Below are 22,305 nucleotides of genomic sequence, written 5' to 3'. Positions count from 1 at the left end.
CGGCCTACTCCGGCAAAAACCCTAACGACGCTGGGCCAATTGTGCGCCTCCCTATGGGACTCCCAATCACGGCTGGTTGTGATACAGCCTGGAATCGAACCAGAGTCTGTAGTGACGCCTCTAGCACTGAGATGCAGTGACTTAGACCGCTATGCCACTCAGGAGCCAAATACACTGTTTTAGAAGTACATACCGGAGTAAATTAAGTTAGTTGCTCAACGAAACTCCATATTTGACATTAAAACTCTTGCAAAGCTGTCTATTGGGAGTTTGAATCGGAGCTTCCTGGGTGTTAGACATCTCTATAACGCAGATACTGGGGCAGTATTGAACCAAAGTCAAAGGTCCTAATGTCAATGGGCCTACTGTAAATGTTGTAACATTGCTGCTTGAACATCGCTGGTGCCTAAAATACAATACAATATCGCCCCTTGTGGCAAATGTTTACAAAACCAGACAAAGGGAGCCAATTACAAAAGTGTTTCCAGGGGTTTCTGTTGAATGACGTGGACATTGACCAGTCAACTACAACTTTGTAGTTTGCTGGCCAATCCCAAGTGGTCTTTGGTTTCAAGTGGGCGGGCTCTATCGCTATCACAGGGAGAGGACCTGACCGTACAAGCAAAGCGGAAAGAAAATGGCGGCCGTGGCTGCGGAGCCAGGAGCTGCTGCGGCATCAACAACAACAGCGGGGAACAGTGGTGATTTCGAACCGGAACCGGTGCCGGAGGCCAAAATCGACTTCGATGCGACGCAGGAGTACGCACCAGTAATGGACCATGTTCACCAACTCAAGGATGGGGATGCAGTTCAGGAATGCAACCAGGTCCAAATGGAGCTAGTGAGCAGGCCAGACCTAGAAGCAGCGGGAAAAGCCCTCGCTGCTAGTGCAGAGGATGAACAGATCGAGGCAGGCTGTCTTGGGGTCGGTGTAGAAAAAACGGAGAACCATGCTCTCGAGGGCTTTGGTTCCAAATACACCATGTCGCGAGCGGAACGTTTGAAACAGTTTTTTTCGCCGAATGTTGAACCTGCAAACGAGGTCAGTAAGCACGAGCCCTACGCCTGCCTTCAGAATAGCCCCATCTCCGATTCACAGCCATCGGTGGTCTTTTTGCATTCGTTCCCTGCGCAACCTGTGGCTACGGAGGCTGGGCTGTCGTTAGCAGAACCAGCAGAACCCATTATAGATTACGATAAGAACCCAGAATTAACCCAACCTACTAATATCGAGTGTGACTATAGAGCTTTAATTAAACCTTCTCACGAGGCTGAACTGGATCCCGAACCCGCAGATGAATTTCCTTCTGTCTCCGTGTACAAGAATGACGACCCCTCAGAAGCTGCTTCGCTTGAACGTCCCCAGTCCATAGACCACGTCGACTTTCTACCAATTCTAGAGAGGGAAACAGTCCTCGGGACACCCGTGGAGGCTGGTTACATGTGTGACTTTTCGAGCATAACAACCCAGAACATTCCGAGACCCGAGGTTCCTCTAATGCCAGTGGACCCGGTACCCTCCTCGGCAGAACTTGGAGACTCGTGCTCACCACAGAGGTTCGAAACTAATTTCGATGAAAGCGATCCAGTATCGAAACCCTCTCCCCCTGTGTCTGGTGCTGAAACTGAGGAGCTACAGCCTGAGTCTGTGCACAACCTGATACCTGGGTCCGAGGTTCGAGTATCTCTGGATCACATAATCGACGACGCACTGGTGGTGTCCTTTCAGTTAGGCAAGAAAATCTTCTCCGGGGTTCTGATGGACCTATCTAAAAGGTATATTATGATCCTTCTCAGAAATGTCTCTTCATTATGTTTTTCTAGCTATGTCGCTTTCTGTCACTTTTCTGTTCTTACGTTTAGGTCTACACCTGGAATCATATCACTTTGTTTTGTTTACTACTGACATCCATGGCGCTTACAATGTACACTCCTGAAATATGTGGTGTGTCTACATTCCTAACTTGTGCTTTGCAAACCCACGTCCCATCTTCCTAACCTTAACAGACACAGTTTTCTACTCTTGCCACAGGGCGAGGGGTCAAGCTACCATGTGACCTCTGTAGCTTGACAACCAAGTCACAAAAATACAGAGAGTAACTGCTCTTATCCTCAATTATGTGGGCTGGGTCGTTTTTATTTTTAGTCTTTTCAGTTTACAAAACTCATCTTTGGTTTTATTTACAAAAGTCCAGTTATATCAGAGGTCAACTGGAGAGGAGGACCATATGAACAGTCTGTAGTGTAAGGTCAGTCTTATGGTGCTTTTCCATACACGATTTACCCACATGTTTTACCCAAAAGGCCCAGAGACTTTTCTGTTTCCATTTACATGAGCCGGCACCCGTGCCTCAATGGGCCATGGCTCCGGCAGACCTGCTCTCACTTGGGGCCAAAGCCAAGGCCCACTGGTACTTTTCAGCTGTCATTTTACATAACAATGGCTAACTGTGAACCTTTAACACCTTCGCACAAAGCAACACTTTTTTAAATTATTATTCAGAGGCTGTTGATTCTGCTTTTCACCAGTCCTCACTGTCAGCCCCAGCTATGTAAACAATGCCCCTAGTATATCATAAGGGTGTATACACTAGCGTAACACTGGTGTTACAGTCGAAAAGCAGCATTGGAGAATGGTGCAGTCGGTAGAGTAGAACTATGCTACTTTACCCCCCCTCCCTCGGTGTCTGTCTTATTTTCCTCTTTGTAATTTATCACCCGCCTCATCAACACCCCCCCCCCCCTCCACACTTCTCTCTCTCACTTATCAGCTGCAGATTTATATTTAGGGTCATCGTTAAACTTTCTTATTTTTGCCTGGGGCCTATGTAAATGATCCTTATTTGGTTAAGAAAAGGTGCCATCTGCACACACAAACTTTACTAAACTATCAGAGGAAATCAACACTTTGTGGTGTTTCCCTTCACAAGTTGTTCTTTAGATGTTCATATCATTTCAGGATATCTTCATATCATTTCAGGGTATAATATCAGGATATCTTCATATCATTTCAGGGTATAATATCAGGATATCTTCATATCATTTCAGGGTATAATATCAGGATATCTTCATATCATTTCAGGATAGCTTCATATCATTTCAGAGTATAATATCAGAATATGTTAATTTCTGGTGTTATACCGTGTAGACCAAGGCTATTAATATAGTCTATCAATACATGGAATAATATATGCTATAACTTGGGAAGCCACATTATTTTAAATTGCTATGATAAGATCCTGAGCAGTGGTCATCTCAAAGACAATGGTCAGTTCATTGCAGTGACAAGATGGAGGCCACTAAAACCTTAGGGTTTCCTTTTCCAATCTTACAACACTGTAGATAATCAGCACCCTCTACAAACAAAATACTTTTAAAAAACCAAACAACTTATTATTGAGTCTAAGCAGAGATCTGTATATAATGACAAGATAATTATGTCTCCGCCTTAACAATAGGAATCGTTGTCCTAAAGAGGGGAAGGCAGGCAACATAGAAACTCATTGGGCTTATTTTGGATAGAGTTAAACCTCTTGTTTCGCATTTTCCTCTCTAGTTTATGGGATCGGTTTATGGCTTTTGTTTTCCAAAAGTCCCCTGAGTGAAGGCCTTGTGCCTGTGATTGGCCAGAGTGTGTTCCATAACATAGGTCATTAGAGAACGACCTATATAGATTCTTTTTAGGGCTGATACCGATTTTCGAGGGTCAAGGAGGCCAATTGACAATATTTTAGACTGATATTCAATATCATTAAATTTAAAAATGTTGATTACGAAATTTCTCAGAGACAGCCATGTATACATTCATTTAAAACATCTAACAAAAAATGTGATTTTGATAAAACAATCGAATTACATTACAACACAATGGTGATAATTGTATTTGAATGGTAAATCTTTTGATAAACTGGGTAAATTAAGATTTACATTTACATTTAAGTCATTTAGCAGACGCTCTTATCCAGAGCGACTTACAAATTGGTGCTTTCACCTTATGACATCCAGTGGAACAGCCACTTTACAATAGTGCATCTAGGTCTTTTAAGGGGGGGTGAGAAGGATTACTTTATCCTATCCTAGGTATTCCTTAAAGAGGTGGGGTTTCAGGTGTCTCCGGAAGGTGGTGATTGACTCCGCTGTCCTGGCGTCGTGAGGGAGTTTGTTCCACCATTGGGGGGCCAGAGCAGCGAACAGTTTTGACTGGGCTGAGCGGGAACTGTACTTCCTCAGTGGTAGGGAGGCGAGCAGGCCAGAGGTGGATGAACGCAGTGCCCTTGTTTGGGTGTAGGGCCTGATCAGAGCCTGGAGGTACTGAGGTGCCGTTCCCCTCACAGCTCCGTAGGCAAGCACCATGGTCTTGTAGCGGATGCGAGCTTCAACTGGAAGCCAGTGGAGAGAGCGGAGGAGCGGGGTGACGTGAGAGAACTTGGGAAGGTTGAACACCAGACGGGCTGCGGCGTTCTGGATGAGTTGTAGGGGTTTAATGGCACAGGCAGGGAGCCCAGCCAACAGCGAGTTGCAGTAATCCAGACGGGAGATGACAAGTGCCTGGATTAGGACCTGCGCCGCTTCCTGTGTGAGGCAGGGTCGTACTCTGCGGATGTTGTAGAGCATGAACCTACAGGAACGGGCCACCGCCTTGATGTTATTTGAGAACGACAGGGTGTTGTCCAGGATCACGCCAAGGTTCTTAGCGCTCTGGGAGGAGGACACGATGGAGTTGTCAACCGTGATGGCGAGATCATGGAACGGGCAGTCCTTCCCCGGGAGGAAGAGCAGCTCCGTCTTGCCGAGGTTCAGCTTGAGGTGATGATCCGTCATCCACACTGATATGTCTGCCAGACATGCAGAGATGCGATTCGCCACCTGGTCGTCAGAAGGGGGAAAGGAGATAGCTTCATATATAAGATGGCAACGGCTTACTCACAATACAGCGGAATGCATATTCAACAGGAGTATTAGAGCTTGTTTGGGATGACCAGTGTCTTAAGGTTCTACAGATGACATTCTGTGTTCCTTCCATGTGGGACTTCAACTAGCCTACTGGTCAACAACGTTTACGTAGAAGCATCACTCCATGTCAAGCCTGTATGGAAGGACATCATATTAGGCACTGCTTTTAGTTTGACTATATTAAATAACATCTATTCTATCCAAATGGGTCCAATGTAACTTAATGATTTGGGATCACGAATGCTTATGAAACTAGTATTATTTTGGTAATTTTCCGTGATCATGATTCATCTCCTAAACAGCTCTGCTGCTAGGATGAAACAACTCAATTGGCTAGTTCCGCTATCTGCCAAGAATTGGGCGGGTTGTAACTTGATTCTACTTCTACGATTGGATAGAGTTAGGCTGTGACTCCACTTCCTTTCACACCCCTCCATCGCTCATATCACTTGGTGCTGTTTACTGCTACTATGAGAACTATCTCAATGACGATGACGTTTGCTACAAAGTCAGAATGTGCATAATATCTAACGAGAGCGAGGCTAGGGGAAAAAAGATCACATGACATTGCAAGTTCTGTTCGAAGGACTCATATCTGAGAAGTGAGAATGCACGGAAGACACATTTCAGTTGAAGTCATTCAGTTGTACAACTGACCAGGTATCCCCCCTTTCATTCAGTTGTACAACTGACTAGGTATCCCCCTTTCATTCAGTTGTACAACTGACCAGGTACCCCCCCTTTCATTCAGTTGTACAACTGACCAGGTACCCCCCCTTTCATTCAGTTGTACAACTGACCAGGTACCCCCCCTTTCATTCAGTTGTACAACTGACCAGGTATCCCCCCTTTCATTCAGTTGTACAACTGACCAGGTATCCCCCCTTTCATTCAGTTGTACAACTGACCAGGTATCCCCCTTTCATTCAGTTGGACAACTGACCAGGTACCCCCTTTCATTCAGTTGGACAACTGACCAGGTATCCCCTCTTTCATTCAGTTGGACAACTGACCAGGTCTCCCCTTTCATTCAGTTGTACAACTGACCAGGTCTCCCCCTTTCATTCAGTTGTACAACTGACCAGGTCTCCCCCTTTCATTCAGTTGTACAACTGACCAGGTATCCCTCCTTTCATTCAGTTGGACAACTGACTAGGTATCCCCCCTTTCATTCAGTTGGACAACTGACTAGGTATCCCCCCTTTCATTCAGTTGGACAACTGACTAGGTATCCCCTCTTTCATTCAGTTGGACAACTGACTAGGTATCCCCTCTTTCATTCAGTTGGACAACTGACTAGGTATCCCCTCTTTCAATCAGTTGGACATCTGACCGAGTCGATAGTTACATATCGCAATATTATTTTTGGGATGATATTATATTGATCCTATAACTCCAAGTATGGATTTAAATATTTGCTTGTTTTTGTTGCTCTGTAGCATGCAGGTAGCCTAGTGTTTAGAGCGTTGGACTAGTAACCAGCAGGTAGCCTAGTGTTTAGAGCGTTGGACTAGTAACCAGCAGGTAGCCTAGTGTTTAGAGCGTTGGGCCAGTAACCAGCAGGTAGCCTGGTGGTTAGAGCGTTGGACTAGTAACCAGCAGGTAGCCTAGTGGTTAGAGCGTTGGACTAGTAACCAGCAGGTAGCCTAGTGGTTAGAGCGTTGGACTAGTAACCAGCAGGTAGCCTAGTGGTTAGAGTGTTGGGCCGGTAATCAGCAGGTAGTCTAGTGGTTAGAGTGTTGGACCAGTAACCAGCAGGTAGCCTAGTGGTTAGAGTGTTGGACCAGTAACCAGCAGGTAGCCTAGTGGTTAGAGTGTTGGGTCGGTAATCAGCAGGTAGTCTAGTGGTTAGAGTGTTGGGCCAGTAACCAGCAGGTAGCCTAGTGGTTAGAACGTTGGGCCAGTAACCAGCAGGTAGCCTAGTGGTTAGAGCGTTGGACTAGTAACCAGCAGGTAGCCTAGTGGTTAGAACGTTGGGCCAGTAACTGAAAGGTCGCTGGATCGAATCCCGGAGCTGATAAGGTAAAAATCTGTCGTTCTGCCCCTGAGCAAGGCAGGTAAACACACTGTTCCCCAGGCGCCAAAGATGTGAATGTCGATTAGGGCAGCCCCCCGCACCTCTCTGATTCAGAGGGGTTGGGTTAATTGTGGAAGATGCATTCAGTTGTACAACTGTTGTTGGCTGTACCTGCGCCAAAACCCCAGTATATTTCATCCTATAGCTTGTTCTCCATCTTTTTAAATACTGAGCCAACATATTTTCAGTACTTTTATTTCAATTACTGATCAAAATGAATTTTCTCAGCAGCAAATATATAGTGAGCAATATGTTTGAAACATCAGATCGCAACACATATAGAATGGTGAGAATCACATATAGAATGGTGATAATCACAACACATAGAATGGTGAGAATCACAATACATATAGAATGGTGATAATCACAACACACATAGAATGGTGAGAATCACAACACATATAGAATGGTGAGAATCACAACACACATAGAATGGTGAGAATCACAATACATATAGAATGGTGAGAATCACAACACATATAGAATGGTGAGAATCACAACACATATAGAATGGTGAGAATCACAATACATATAGAATGGTGAGAATCACAACACATAGAATGGTGAGAATCACAACACATATAGAATGGTGAGAATCACAATACATATAGAATGGTGAGAATCACAACACATATAGAATGGTGGAATGGTGAGAATCACAACACACGTAGAATGGTGAGAATCACAATACACATAGAATGGTGAGAATCACAACACATATAGAATGGTGAGAATCACAACACATATAGAATGGTGAGAATCACAATACACATAGAATGGTGAGAATCACAATACATATAGAATGGTGAGAATCACAACACATATAGAATGGTGAGAATCACAACACATATAGAATGGTGAGAATCACAACACATATAGAATGGTGAGAATCACAATACATATAGAATGGTGAGAATCACAACACATATAGAATGGTGAGAATCACAATACATATAGAATGGTGAGAATCACAATACATATCGTATCGGCCCCTATGTATCGTGATAATATTGTGAGGTCCCTGGCCATACTATCCAATAAGCCTATTTCAGATCTAGGGGTAGAATCCGTTTCTTGACCAAGCCATCTTTTTGTCTAGCATCCCTTGATAAGGAAAGAGAAGATGGTGGTTGCGTGACAATGAAAGGTGTTGGTTGATAAGGAGGCTGCTGTGATGGAAAGCAAAGGCAGTGGCAAGGAACGGCATGTTCTCCTGTTCATGGCTGTTTCATTAGTTGTGATCCTAATCCTTGTGCAATTTTACACTTCGTGTCGGCTGTCACCGAGGAATCTGCATCTTTCGGCGGTTTCAAGGATGTTTTTAAGTAGGAACGGATGGGCTCATGGCCAGATTAATGCAAGGATGGATGTACTTGCTTTATGTAACTGCCAGGGAAGCAATTAGTTTCAACTTGACACATCCTTCTGGTTTAGAGAGATTGAATGTTTGTATGTAGCCTTCAGTGCAGTAATTAAGTACAAGCGTCCCAACCCTCCACGTTTAATGTTATGCTCTGAAAAAGGCCGTAGCCTACCACATTGTCCAGTTACATTTTCAGTTTCCGTGATGGCTCAGTGCAGTCCAGACCACGTCAAGGTGACTTATGAGGAATCCCTTTCCCCCTATTCTATTAGAGAATATTCTCTATCTCTCCTGTGCAGACTGTTCCACACCTTGACCCAGTGCTGTGATGTTTTATTCCTAGTCATCTGGTGTTAGCTAAAACACCATGGGCCATCATCTCTGCTCTGCTGGGAAAAAATATTTTCAGCCCTGATCCTCCATCTTCAACCTGAATCTTGGCTGGTACATTGTTTCATACCGTCTCCTCGCCTATGTAAACCGTGCACAATCTTTCTTCAAATTAGAGAAATTACATTCTCCTTGGCCTAAATTATATCGTTATAATTAGTGGTTCCTGTGACTGCAATTGGATCTGTTACTGAAGTTGCCCTCACCCATGAATGGCAAGTGCATTGAAAAGCAACACTTCTCGGCATACGTTTACTCTCCCATTTGTTTCATCATGTTTTGCCGTCGCGTTGCATTAATTTACAAGATGCTCATGTAGACATGATTAGAGGTCGACCGATTAATTAGGGCCGATTTCAAGTCTTCATAACAATCGGAAATCGGTATTTTTGGGCGCCGATTTGCCAATTTTCTTTAATTTTTGTATAAAAAAAATAAAGGTATCATTTCTATTTAACTTTGGCAATCAGTTAAGGACACATTCTTATTTTCAATGACGGCCTAGGAACGGTGGGTTAACTGCCTCGTTCAGGGGCAGAATGACAGATTTTCACCTTGTCAGCTCGGGGGATCCAATCTTGCAACCTTACAGTTAACTAGTCCAACGCAATAACGACCTGCTTCTCTCTCGTTGCACTCCACAAGGAGACGGACTGCCTGTTATGCGAATGCAGTAAGCCAAGGTAAGTTGCTAGCTAGCATTAAAATTATCTTATAAAAAAACAATAAATTGTAATGACTAGTTAAGTACACATGGTTGATGATATTACTAGATATTATCTAGCGTGTCCTGCGTTGCATATAATCTGACTGAGCATACAAGTATCTAAGTATCTGACTGAGCGGTGGTAGGCAGAAGCAGGCGCGTAAACATTCATTCAAACAGCACTGTCGTGCGTTTTGCCAGCAGCTCTTTGTTGTGTGTCAAGCATTGCGCTGTTTATGACTTAAAGCCTATCAACTCCCGAGATGAGGCTGGTGTAACCGAAGTGACATGGCTAGCTAGTTAGCATAGCATTTCAAACGTCACTCGCTCTGAGCCTTCTAGTAGTTGTTCCCCTTGCTCTGCATGGGTAATGCTGCTTCAATGGTGGCTGTTGTCGTTGTGTTGCTGGTTCGAGCCCAGGGAGGAGCGAGGAGAGGGACGGAAGCTATACTGTTACACTGGCAATACTAAAGTGCCTATAAGAACATCCAATAGTCAAAGGTTAATGAAATACAAATGGTATAGAGGGAAATAGTCCTATAATTCCTATAATAACTACAACCTAAAACTTCTTACCTGGGAATATTGAAGACTCATGTTAAGAGGAACCACCAGCTTTCATATGTGCTCATGTTCTGAGCAAGGAACTTAAACGTTAGCTTTCTTACATGGCACATATTGCACTTTTACTTTCTTCTCCAACACTTTGTTTTTGCATTATTTAAACCAAATGTTTCATTATTTACTTGAGGCTAAATTGATTTTATTGATGTATTATATTATGTTAAAATAAGTGTTCATTCAGTATTGTTGTAATTGTCATTATTACAAAAACAAACAAAAAAATTAATCGGACGATTAGTCGGTATCGGCTTTTTCGGTCCTCCAATAATCGGTATCGGCTTTTTCGGTCCTCCAATAATCTGTATCGGCTTTTTCGGTCCTCCAATAATCGGTATCGGCTTTTTCGGGCCTCCAATAATCGGTATCGGTGTTTAAAAAAAAAAAATCATAATCGGTCGACCTCTAGACATAAGGAAATGGGTTGGTATTGGACTATTTGTTTTGAGTGTATCTCCTATTAAAGGGATGCAGCAGAGCTTTTTGTCATTTCAACCAGTAGTTTTTAAAGTAGCTCACAAACCAAAACGGCCCCGAAAAATTGTACTCAATTTTGTACAACGTCATCTATTTCGTATATATGTTACATCTTGCACAAATCTAATAAAACTCCTGAAATTTGTATGTTACAAATTCCAATTTGTACAATATGTTACGAATTTGTAGATGCGTGAGATCCCATTCAATCTCTCTAAGGAAGAGTATAGATCCATTGTTTTGTTCTCCACCCGGCACAGCCAGAAGAGGACTGGCCACCCCTCAGAGCCTGGTTCCTCTCTAGGTTTCTAATCTCCACCCGACACAGCCAGAAGAGGACTGGCCACCCCTCAGAGCCTGGTTCCTCTCTAGGTTTCTAATCTCCACCCGACACAGCCAGAAGAGGACTGGCCACCCCTCAGAGCCTGGTTCCTCTCTAGGTTTCTAATCGCCCACCCGGCACAGCCAGAAGAGGACTGGCCACCCCTCAGAGCCTGGTTCCTCTCTAGGTTTCTAATCTCCACCCGGCACAGCCAGAAGAGGACTGGCCACCCCTCAGAGCCTGGTTCCTCTCTAGGTTTCTAATCTCCACCCGGCACAGCCAGAAGAGGACTGGCCACCCCTCAGAGCCTGGTTCCTCTCTAGGTTTCTAATCTCCACCCGGCACAGCCAGAAGAGGACTGGCCACCCCCCAGAGCCTGGTTCCTCTCTAGGTTTCTAATCTCCACCCGGCACAGCCAGAAGAGGACTGGCCACCCCTCAGAGCCTGGTTCCTCTCTAGGTTTCTAATCTCCACCCGGCACAGCCAGAAGAGGACTGGCCACCCCTCAGAGCCTGGTTCCTCGCTAGGTTTCTAATTTCCACCCGACACAGCCAGAAGAGGACTGGCCACCCCTCAGAGCCTGGTTCCTCTCTAGGTTTCTAATCTCCACCCGGCACAGCCAGAAGAGGACTGGCCACCCCTCAGAGCCTGGTTCCTCTCTAGGTTTCTAATCTCCACCCGACACAGCCAGAAGAGGACTGGCCACCCCTCAGAGCCTGGTTCCTCTCTAGGTTTCTAATCTCCACCCGGCACAGCCAGAAGAGGACTGGCCACCCCTCAGAGCCTGGTTCCTCTCTAGGTTTCTAATCTCCACCCGGCACAGCCAGAAGAGGACTGGCCACCCCCCAGAGCCTGGTTCCTCTCTAGGTTTCTAATCTCCACCCGGCACAGCCAGAAGAGGACTGGCCACCCCTCAGAGCCTGGTTCCTCTCTAGGTTTCTAATCTCCACCCGGCACAGCCAGAAGAGGACTGGCCACCCCTCAGAGCCTGGTTCCTCGCTAGGTTTCTAATTTCCACCCGACACAGCCAGAAGAGGACTGGCCACCCCCCAGAGCCTGGTTCCTCTCTAGGTTTCTACCTAGGTTCCTGCCTTTCTACATGCTTCTACTTCTGCATTGCTTGCTGTTTGGGGTTTTAGGCTGAGTTTCTGTATAGCACTTTGTGACATCGGCTGATGTAAAAAGGGCTTCATAAATACATTTGATTGATTCTCCAAAGGGGAGGAAGGGTAGTTCAGTACAGACCCACTAGAGGTAGGATATGACCCATCCCGCCTACAATTCTTTGTGCTTTCATCACTATAGCACATTCAGAGATCCATTTATAGCCATTAATCCAAAATAATGAATAGGTTTTAAACACACAAAAACCACTTTCTGTTTGTCATAGATTGATAATATATGAGATGAAAGGCAGGTTCCTAACGAGTTCAGGAAGCCACGCTAGTGCTCTGTGAGGTGTTCACAGCGATGGGGACAGATGTTTTGATCAAGAGGGACCTTTCAAGAATAAACACATTTTCTCTAATGCTAAATATACAAATATGTATTTTGCAGTTATAAGGAAGGTAAATTCTTCAAGTTAGTGGTTTTATAATTTGATTATACTATATTTAGAAAGCATATAAGTCATTTCAATCCTTATTCATCCAGTTTTGTTGACTAGGAAATGTGGCGTATAAAATATTTCAGATTTTTATCATATTTGCACTGTGTCCTCAAAAGTGACTACACCTCAACCATGTATAACTATTTTGACCAGAAAGGTGAGATTTTAACCTTTCTTGGAGTGTGCAACATTACTAGCTATTGTTTATGGTCTTCTCATGATAAATAACTACTTTCGGGGATTACGTAGATTACAGGAGTTAAATTTAAGTGATTTTAAGACTTCATTGTTTCTGACTCACTTTCTATTTTAATGAATACAGTTGGAGGGAAGTTTAGCATTAATATTGTAAACAAAGCTTGGTTTCCTGCTGTGTTTTCAGGGCCTTGTGCACTGCAGTTACAGGGCCTTGTGCACTGCAGTTACCTACGGTGGTTTTGTGTTTGTCTGTGGGAACTCCTTTGATCTCATGCAACACTAATTTAGTGTGCCGCTGTTCTTCACAGCACTCTTTTTATGTCTGAAACTTTACTCCTCGCATGTTCAGGATTTAATGGCTTTAGATGTATGTACTAAATGTACCTATGTAGGCCTGAAATTAGAAATGTCTTGAATTAGCATGAAATGTCAGAAATACAAGAAACACTCAAAACAAACAAAGCCAATGAATGATATGAGTTATGTTGTTGTTGTTGTGGTTGAGTTATCCACAGTTTCTAAATCCTCTCAACTTTCTATTCTCAGGTTTGGACCCTATGGAATTCCAATCACTCTGTTCCCGGAGAGAGAATACAAGGAGAAACCCGAATCTATGCAGCTAAAGACGGAACGACACCAGCCAGAGACCGAGAATGTGGAAACGCCAGTCCAGGAAAACCCCGATGGCCAAGTCGCCACAGTGCCCGAACCGAACCCTGACCCCCAGCCTAACCCATGGACTTCAAAACCTCCCCCACTGTTTCAGGAAGGCGCCCCTTACCCTCCCCCTTTGTTCATCAGGGACACCTACAACCAGTCGATACCTCAGCCGCCTCCCCGCAAGATTAGGCGGCCCAAGCGCAGGCTGTACCGCGAGGAGCCCACCTCCATCATGAACGCCATCAAGTTGCGGCCCCGTCAGGTGCTCTGTGACAAGTGCAAGGGCGCTGTCACGACAGTGGACAAGAGGGAGCCACGCAGAGGCCCCGTGTCAGACTCTAGGAGCGAGGATGCCAAGCGGAGACGCAACGACAGCGCTGTCAGCAAGCGGCCGCGCAATGACCCCCGCTCAGAGGAGAAGAGCCGTGCTGCTGAGGTGGCCAAACGGCAGGTCTCCTCTTCTTCCTCCTCTCTGGGCCAGGTGAAGGGCGGAGCTGGAGGGAACAGGGTTCTGAGGGCGACCTCCACCACAACATCATCACCGCTGAACAGCGGCTCCAGAGTCCAGCTCAATGCCAAGAAAGTGCTGCAGAGCAAAAATGTTGATCACTCCAAGGCCCGCGAGGTGCTGAAACTGGCCAAGGCCCAGAAGAGGCAGAGGGAGACTACGGTAGTCACTGACAGCAGTGGCAACGCCAAGACGATGACGAGGGCAGCCGCCCTGCAGGAGGCCCACGCCCACCAGAAGGTCCACTTCACCCGGCGGCTGCAGCAGATCAGCGGGGTGGGACCAAGCAGCGCCACCCCTCTGCCACCCAGGATGCGCATCAAGCCCCAAAGGTACCGTAATGAAGAGAACGACTCTTCTACATGTAAGCCGCCTTGCCTGGAGAAAGTGCCGGGAAGTGGCTGTTTGTCTCCTCCAAAGCCAGACGCGCCCCACTGCACCGCCACATGCTGCTCCTCCTCCTCCTCCTCCTCCTCCTGCTCCACAGGCCAGGCCGCTGCTGCTGAAAGCCAGGGCCCAGATATCGGGCCAGAACCTGAGGTTTGTCCTCAGCCCCAAGTGGAGCCCCCCACAGCCACGGAGCACGGTGACCCCAAGGCGGAGCCGGAGGAGCAGGGGGGGCAGGAGGAGAGGCGGGAGACGCGTGGCAGCAAGGCTGGCAACCTTGTCGTTTTCATGAACCTTAACCCCGGCCAGCCGGACTCCTCTAATACCTCTATGTGCAGCGTTGATAGTGCAGACGACTTAAAGTCCTCGGACTCAGAGTGTAGCTCTACGGAGAGCTTTAACTTTCCCCCTCCCGGTCGCCCCTCGCCCCCTGTCCCCGGCACGTCCTCAGCGGTCGCTGAGCCGTCGCCTGCCCCTACGGAAGAGAAAAAGCCCTGTAAATCTCAGAAAGTGTTTTCTAAAAATGTGTCTAAGTGTGTCTCTCTGGAGGGCAGGACCATTTGCGTAGGGGACATTGTTTGGGCCAAAATATATGGTTTTCCCTGGTGGCCAGCCCGCGTCTTAGGCATCCAGATCAGTCGTAAAGATAATGGGCTCTTAGTCAGGCAGGAGGCCCGTGTCGCCTGGTTCGGTTCACCCACCACCTCCTTCCTGGCTCTTGCACAGGTCGCCCCCTTTCTAGAAAGCTTCCAGTCACGCTTTGACAAGAAGAGAAAGGGCTTGTACCGTAAAGCCATCACAGAGGCAGCCAAGGCTGCCAAGCAGCTCACTCCCGAGGTTCGCGCCTTGCTTACACAATTCGAGACGTGAGGTGGTGTGCTTTGGGGGAAAAGGAAAGGTAGGCAAAAATGGCACCCACTTTCGTCCCCCCCTGCATCTCTCCCCTGCTCGTCACCTACAGGGCCCCCTCACCTTCCAGGGAGAAAGAAACTAAATATTTCAGGCCAGAACACAACCAGTAATCTTTAAAAAAAAAAAAAAAATTGTACGCTTGAAAAGGGACTGGATGGTATGGGGTTATGAACCTTGCTGGGTAAATAAGGATGGCAGTGTATTTTTACTTTCTCCTATCAAGGATCACCTTTTCCAACCTGGTGGAAATCTAGTAATTGTATATTTTAGGAACATTTTTATTCACTGGTCAGTGATTTGGAATATTCTCCTTTTACTTCTTAAATTGAAGCCTTTAAATGTCACTCTTTGTGCAAAGAAACTTACGTCATGTTTTAACACCGCAGGTTCATAGGTTGATCGATCGAGTTCCGCTGCCAATTGTCAAAATCTTAGAGACAAAAGGGTATTTCTTTCAGTCTATGCAACAAACAGTTCAGTGTCAGATACTGTGAATGGAAAGATACAGGATCTGAGCAGGAGTAGATATTATGTATCTGTACGGGTGGAAGACATGCTGTGATGTGACCAGGAAGTGGACACTTGTGGATTTGAAGAGAGAGCAGACAGATGAGCCGGGGTGGTGAGGAACCTTTAAGCCAGACAGGTGAGCCGAGGTGGTGAGGAACCTTTAAGCCAGACAGGTGAGCCGGGGTGGTGAGGAACCTTTAAGCCAGACAGGTGAGCCGAGGTGGTGAGGAGCCTTTAAGCCAGACAGGTGAGCCGGGGTGGTGAGGAACCTTTAAGCCAGACAGGTGAGCCTTGGGGTGAGTGAGGAACCTTTAAGCCAGACAGGTGAGCCGGGGTGGTGAGGAGCCTTTAAGCCAGACAGGTGAGCCGAGGTGGTGAGGAACCTTTAAGCCAGACAGGTGAGCCGAGGTGGTGAGGAACCTTTAAGCCAGACAGGTGAGCCGGGGTGGTGAGGAACCTTTAAGCCAGACAGGTGAGCCGGGGTGGTGAGGAGCCTTTAAGCCAGACAGGTGAGCCGAGGTGGTGAGGAGCCTTTAAGCCAGACAGGTGAGCCGGGGTGGTGAGGAACCTTTAAGCCAGACAGGTGAGCCGGGGTGGTGAGGAACCTGGTGAGGAACCTTTAAGCCAGACAGGTGAGCCGGGGTGGTGAGGAACCTTTAAGCCAGACAGGTGAGCCGGGGTGGTGAGGAACCTTTAAGCCAGACAGGTGAGCCGGGGTGGTGAGGAACCTTTAAGCCAGACAGGTGAGCCGGGGTGGTGAGGAACCTTTAAGCCAGACAGGTGAGCCGGGGTGGTGAGGAACCTTTAAGCCAGACAGGTGAGCCGGGGTGGTGAGGAACCTTTAAGCCAGACAGGTGAGCCGAGGTGGTGAGGAGCCTTTAAGCCAGACAGGTGAGCCGAGGTGGTGAGGAACCTTTAAGCCAGACAGGTGAGCCGAGGTGGTGAGGAGGAACCTTTAAGCCAGACAGGTGAGCCGGGGTGGTGAGGAACCTTTAAACCAGACAGGTGAGCCGAGGTGGTGAAGGACAGGTGAGCCTTTAAGCCAGACAGGTGAGCCGGGGTGGTGAGGAACCTTTAAGACAGGTGAGCAGACAGGTGAGCCGGGGTGGTGAGGAACCTTTAAGCCAGACAGGTGAGCCGGGGTGGTGAGGAGCCTTTAAGCCAGACAGGTGAGCCGGGGTGGTGAGGAACCTTTAAGCCAGACAGGTGAGCCGGGGTGGTGAGGAGCCTTTAAGCCAGACAGGTGAGCCGGGGTGGTGAGGAACCTTTAAGCCAGACAGGTGAGCCGGGGTGGTGAGGAACCTTTAAGCCAGACAGGTGAGCCGGGGTGGTGAGGAGAGGAGGATGGTGTGCCGCTCCTCATCCCCTCTCAAAATAGAGATGGCTATTGATACAGTGCCCCCCCATATTTCTACAGTGCTACTACATACTCTAGTTCCCTTGACTCTCTTCTTGGCCTCCACACTCCCCCAGTCTCTGTTCTTCTATCTGAATGTGTCCTGTCTACCTAATGCTCTACTGACTTATCCAAGACTGTTCTATCCCTACTTCTCTAATCTTCCTAGCTAGCGCCTTGCTTTTTTCATACATAAAATGATGCCCGGTTGTTTTAAAATCACTGATTTAATGAATTGTCTGCATCGGGACATTTTCAACAAACATTTAGTTGATGTGGCGAAAGCTTCCCATTCCAGTGATATTGAGTCGACTAGCATTGGCCGTGGGAAGCCATTTGAGTTACTCCTCACATAGACTGATGTGATATGGTAGCACGTTACATGGAGTGACTATATTGTGTTAAACTTTTACTATGGGTTTGCCATATCTTGTTGATTTATGAAGTTTTCCAGTGATTTCTCAGTTTCCCGTTGTTAGACCTACTTCACCCTAATTTGAAGTGGGAAATGTGTGTTGATTTGATTTGGTGCGTCTGAACCCTATCTTCTATCACTTCCTTCCCTGCTTGGCTAATCTCGTACGACTGTGAATCTTGGTTTTATATATTATGTACAGTACAATCTGTATCAAATTACTTAGAACTTTCCTGATGATTCATGTTAAAGGGTTTTCTTTAGTGTGACTGAGGGGGGCGGGATGAGGAAAGGTGACCTCTCCTGCTGGCTGAAAGGGGGGTGGGGGAATGGAAAGAACCTCTTCTGCTGGCTGTAGGGTGGGAGATGACCTATCCTGGCTGAAAAGGGGGAATGGAAAGAACCTCTCCTGCTGGCTGTAGGGTGGGGAGATGACCTATCCTGGCTGAAAAGGGGGGGGATGGAAAGAACCTCTCCTGCTGGCTGTAGGGTGGGAGATGACCTATCCTGGCTGAAAAGGGGGGGGATGGAAAGAACCTCTCCTGCTGGCTGTAGGGTGGGGAGATGACCTATCCTGGCTGAAAAGGGGGGGATGGAAAGAACCTCTCCTGCTGGCTGTAGGGTGGGGAGATGACCTATCCTGGCTGAAAAGGGGGGGGATGGAAAGAACCTCTCCTGCTGGCTGTAGGGTGGGGAGATGACCTATCCTGGCTGAAAGGGGGGGAGAATGGAAAGAACCTCTCCTGCTGGCTGTAGGGTGGGAGATGACCTATCCTGGCTGAAAAGAGGGGGGGAATGGAAAGAACCTCTCCTGCTGGCTGTAGGGTGGGGAGATGACCTATCCTGGCTGAAAGGGGGGGGGGGGGGGGGTGAAGATGATCTGTTCTGTAATTATGGGTTCACTTCAGATTTGACCACTTCATCACAAAAATGATGAACTACATTTCCTAAATATGTTACTAGCCACTCTGACTAAATATGAAACGTACATACAGTAAAGACTAACATTGTCTCACTTTTGCCCTTTTGGCCCGAACAGGTAGAGATCAGAGGCCTCTTGCTTGGTAGCACACACTGACCTGACCATGGTTACAAGCAGAGACATGTATGGTTATGACAGTTGGTTTCTTTCTGACCTCTATCATCTGTTTGCAGATCAGAGAATGCTGTATAGGAGACTAAAAAAAAACACGTTGAAAAGTAACATTTGATGAACACTTGTGTAAATGTTTTCTGCTGTTTTTAAAAAAGTATATAAATAAAATGTAAACTTTAAAGAATCTGCCCTAAGTTGTCGTCATTTTAGTGCTCCTACTTCCATTTAACACCTACAAATCCAATGACGTTTATTAGCCTTCAGTTTCACCTTGAAACAAGCTGTTATAAAGACATTGATGGTCATTTGGAATTCGAGATACTTCTATTGTCTCTTTTGCACCAAATGCGGGGCCTTTTAAGTTGACAATGACCACGCCTTTTAAAATGGAGCTTGTGGTCTTTACATTAGCTGCGATTTTACTACAACATTTTGTGGGGCTTTTATGAAATAGCAGACCAGTATGAAAACACATTTGCCAGACAATAGCTGTTAGCCAGACAAGGCCCCTGTCTGTCACCTGGGGCTGTTAGCCAGTCATGGCCCCTGTCTGTCACCTGGGGCTGTTAGCCAGACAAGGCCCCTGTCTGTACCTGGGGCTGTTAGCCAGACAAGGCCCCTGTCTGTCACCTGGGGCTGTTAGCCAGACAAGGCCCCTGTCTGTCACCTGGGGCTGTTAGCCAGACATGGCCCCTGTCTGTCACCTGGGGCTGTTAGCCAGACAAGGCCCCTGTCTGTCACCTGGGGCTGTTAGCCAGACATGGCCCCTGTCTGTACCTGGGGCTGTTAGCCAGACAAGGCCCCTGTCTGTCACCTGGGGCTGTTAGCCAGACATGGCCCTGTCTGTCACCTGGGGCTGTTAGCACCCCTGTCTGTCACCTGGGGCTGTTAGCCAGACAAGGCCCCTGTCTGTCACCTGGGGCTGTTAGCCAGACAAGGCCCCTGTCTGTCACCTGGGGCTGTTAGCCAGACATGGCCCCTGTCTGTCACCTGGGGCTGTTAGCCAGACAAGGCCCCTGTCTGTCACCTGGGGCTGTTAGCCAGACATGGCTCCTGTCTGTCACCTGGGGCTGTTAGCCAGACAAGGCCCCTGTCTGTCACCTGGGGCTGTTATATGAATGATAATGGGGGAATATGGTAGAAAAATGTTGCGCAAAATCATTCCTTTTATTGAACAGAGTTTCTTACCTGCAAACAGATATAGGACCTATCTATCACCTGGTCAGACCATTACTACTGTTCCAACTGGCTGATAGGCCTTTACAGTAATAATTGTCTGACTAGGCAATAATTGAATAGCTAGGTCATACAGAACAAATCAACTTTTATACGTCACATGCTTCGTAAACAACAGGTGTGGAACAACAGTGAAAGGCTTACTTACGGGCTCTTCCCAACAATGCAGAGAGAGACGTAATAATAATATACACAATGAAATGGTAACTTGGCTATATACACGGCGTACCAGTACTGAGTCGCTGTGCAGGGCTACGAGTTAATGGAGGTAAATATGCACACAACCAGTCTTATGACTTGGAGGTAGAAGATGTTCAGGGTCCTGTTAGTTCCAGACTTGGTGCATCGGTACCGCTTACCGTGCGGCAGCCGAGACAACAGCATGACTGACACAGTCTGGTATAGAGGTCCTGCATGGCAGATCATTGACTTCATAGGCTATAATGGAAAAAGAACCATTGCTAAAGTGCTGTCAGTCAGTGGCTTGAAAGCAATGCTTTTGTAAATGAAATGGTACTGTGAAGTAACGTTTTGGTTTGAAATACAAATGAAAAGACGACCTATATATGTATGTTAATTAAAGGAGCGGCATACACAACCTTACTTAAATAAAACAATCCACTCGGCAGCAGGTCTCGGTTATCTGGCTTGAATCTCAAGGACATTTGAATATTCCGTTGAGTTAAATGCATGGCAGACTGCTGAACCGTTTATGACTGAACACGATGACTCATTTGTGATGTCTATCTTGGTTTGCCACTGTCAGATACTTGCTAGGCTGAGACATCCGTACAGGACAACCCAGGTAGAGATACATACATGAGCCCTCCCAAAACGCCTTAGGAGTGTTCTCGAGTCTGCAAGTAAAAGCCATTGTAGCGTGAACAACAAAAGGAGTACAAGGTTAATTCCCGAGTTCACTGGAGTCCCCTCAAAAACCTTGTGTTGTTGGCTGACTAATGACCTACAGTCCATATTCAATGAACATTTTAGTATTTGGATGAATGGCCGTCCTGCCAGGTACCATAGGATCGTCTGTTTCAGTAATGTATGTGCTTGGATATATAAAAAAAGCTCTTTTTTTAATGGCTATTGAATGTGCTTTCTTACGGCCAGATACAGCAAGAACGTCCTCTGATTTGGATGAAAAGGTCCCTGATGTGTCCATCTCTCTCTTCTCTTCCAGCGCTGCAACGCTGAAGGGCTGCTGACGGGCCTTGACTCCTAACACCGCCATTGGTTGCTAGACTGTCGAACGGAAGGACGTGTCCAGAATTGATGGAGACATGTCATGGACATAATTATTTTTTATTTAAGTATCGGAAAGAAGGAACATTTATATATTTATAATGGAAAGCAGACCTATTCCTCCAGGCCTATCCATCTGATTTGTTTTGAGCAGGGCGTCCATTTCCTCTTCGTTTTGAGTGGAGACTTCTGCAGTAGACAAGCACACGTGGGTCCTCTGACTGTTATTGGTATCTATTACAGACGTTGTGACAGCACTTTGCAGGGTTTTATAGTAGGTTGATCAGTGATCTTGAAATGCAAAGACAGAGAGCTTTGGGCCAGTAACAGGTCACTTGTTCGAATCTCTTGAGGCGACTAGGTGAAAAATCTTATCGATGTGCCCTTGAGCAAGGCACTTAAGCCGACGAATTGCTCCTGTAAGTGGCTCTGGATAAGAGCGTCTGCTAAATGGCTCAAATGTAAATGTAAAAAAAAAAAAGGAATAAAAACAATACTATGTCAAATAAAATCAAAAATGTAGTGCAATAAAGATTGCATGTGCTATGCTATTGCAGTGCAGTCTCAGAAAAATGGGTTTTTGTTGTGCGGGAAAAAATGATCTTGGTGTCTGTCTCTGCCACAACCATAAATTGGCTCCTGTTATTCCACAGTGAGCTACAAGCAGCCTTAGGGCTCGATTCAATCCGTATAGCTGAAGTCCAGCATTTTATAACGCGATTTAACATTTAGTTAACCGCTGGAACATTGCTTTTACATTTCGATCACGCTCGTAGCGCAGCTCTTCACGGATCGAATTGAGCCCTGCTGAACACCTCCAAATGTCTAGAATGTTCCTGGGGAGCTGGAGTGTTGCAGTACTTGAGGTGTGTCGTCTACAGTTGACAGTCAAATACAGGAAAACAAAGATGGGCCTCTATCACACTCCTCCGCTCAGTGTCACACTGTCTTTCACCCTTCCCTTGGTTCTCTCCACCTTTATCCAGCTCAAAGAGGTTATGACATTAAAATGTGCGAATTTAAGAATTACATGTCATTTTCCTTGCCAGCTGTCCCTCCTCACTCTCTTTCTCTAGGGTCAAACCAACCTACATACAGTATTCATCTCCCCCCCCCGCCCCTCACATCAAGACACATAGGGCCAGTTGACTTGACCCCGGAGGCCATGATGTGATACAGGCCATATTGGGGATTCCAAAAGGGAAACGTTCAGTCAGCTGA

General features: G+C 46.6%; 1 protein-coding gene and 1 long non-coding RNA gene across 3 annotated transcripts; both read left to right on the top strand.

Annotated features, from left to right (window-relative positions):
- Window positions 1–614: 614 nt before the first annotated feature.
- Window positions 615–16,295, top strand: LOC115136142 (PWWP domain-containing protein 2A-like). Of its 2 annotated transcripts, XM_065023936.1 has the most exons (4): window positions 615–1,776; window positions 13,263–15,977; window positions 16,018–16,054; window positions 16,129–16,295. In XM_065023936.1, the coding sequence occupies exons 1-2, from the start codon at window positions 638–640 to the stop codon at window positions 15,139–15,141; spliced, it is 3,018 nt and encodes a 1,005-aa protein (XP_064880008.1). In that variant the 5' UTR covers window positions 615–637; the 3' UTR covers window positions 15,142–15,977; window positions 16,018–16,054; window positions 16,129–16,295. The 2 variants fall into 2 exon arrangements, with proteins under 2 accessions (XP_064880008.1, XP_064880007.1); XM_065023935.1 differs by having other exon boundaries at window positions 16,018–16,295.
- Window positions 16,296–16,300: 5 nt separating this feature from the next.
- LOC135573803 (uncharacterized) lies at window positions 16,301–17,773 on the top strand. The gene is made up of 3 exons (XR_010464947.1): window positions 16,301–16,621; window positions 16,662–16,698; window positions 16,789–17,773. It is a non-coding gene; the product is annotated as an uncharacterized LOC135573803 (long non-coding RNA).
- Window positions 17,774–22,305: the final 4,532 nt, after the last annotated feature.

Source organism: Oncorhynchus nerka, linkage group LG10 (genome assembly GCF_034236695.1).
Source record: "Oncorhynchus nerka isolate Pitt River linkage group LG10, Oner_Uvic_2.0, whole genome shotgun sequence".
Taxonomy (NCBI): domain Eukaryota; kingdom Metazoa; phylum Chordata; class Actinopteri; order Salmoniformes; family Salmonidae; genus Oncorhynchus; species Oncorhynchus nerka.
The sequence above is the reverse complement of the archived record's forward strand: the minus strand, read 5'-3'. Positions and strand labels throughout refer to the sequence as shown.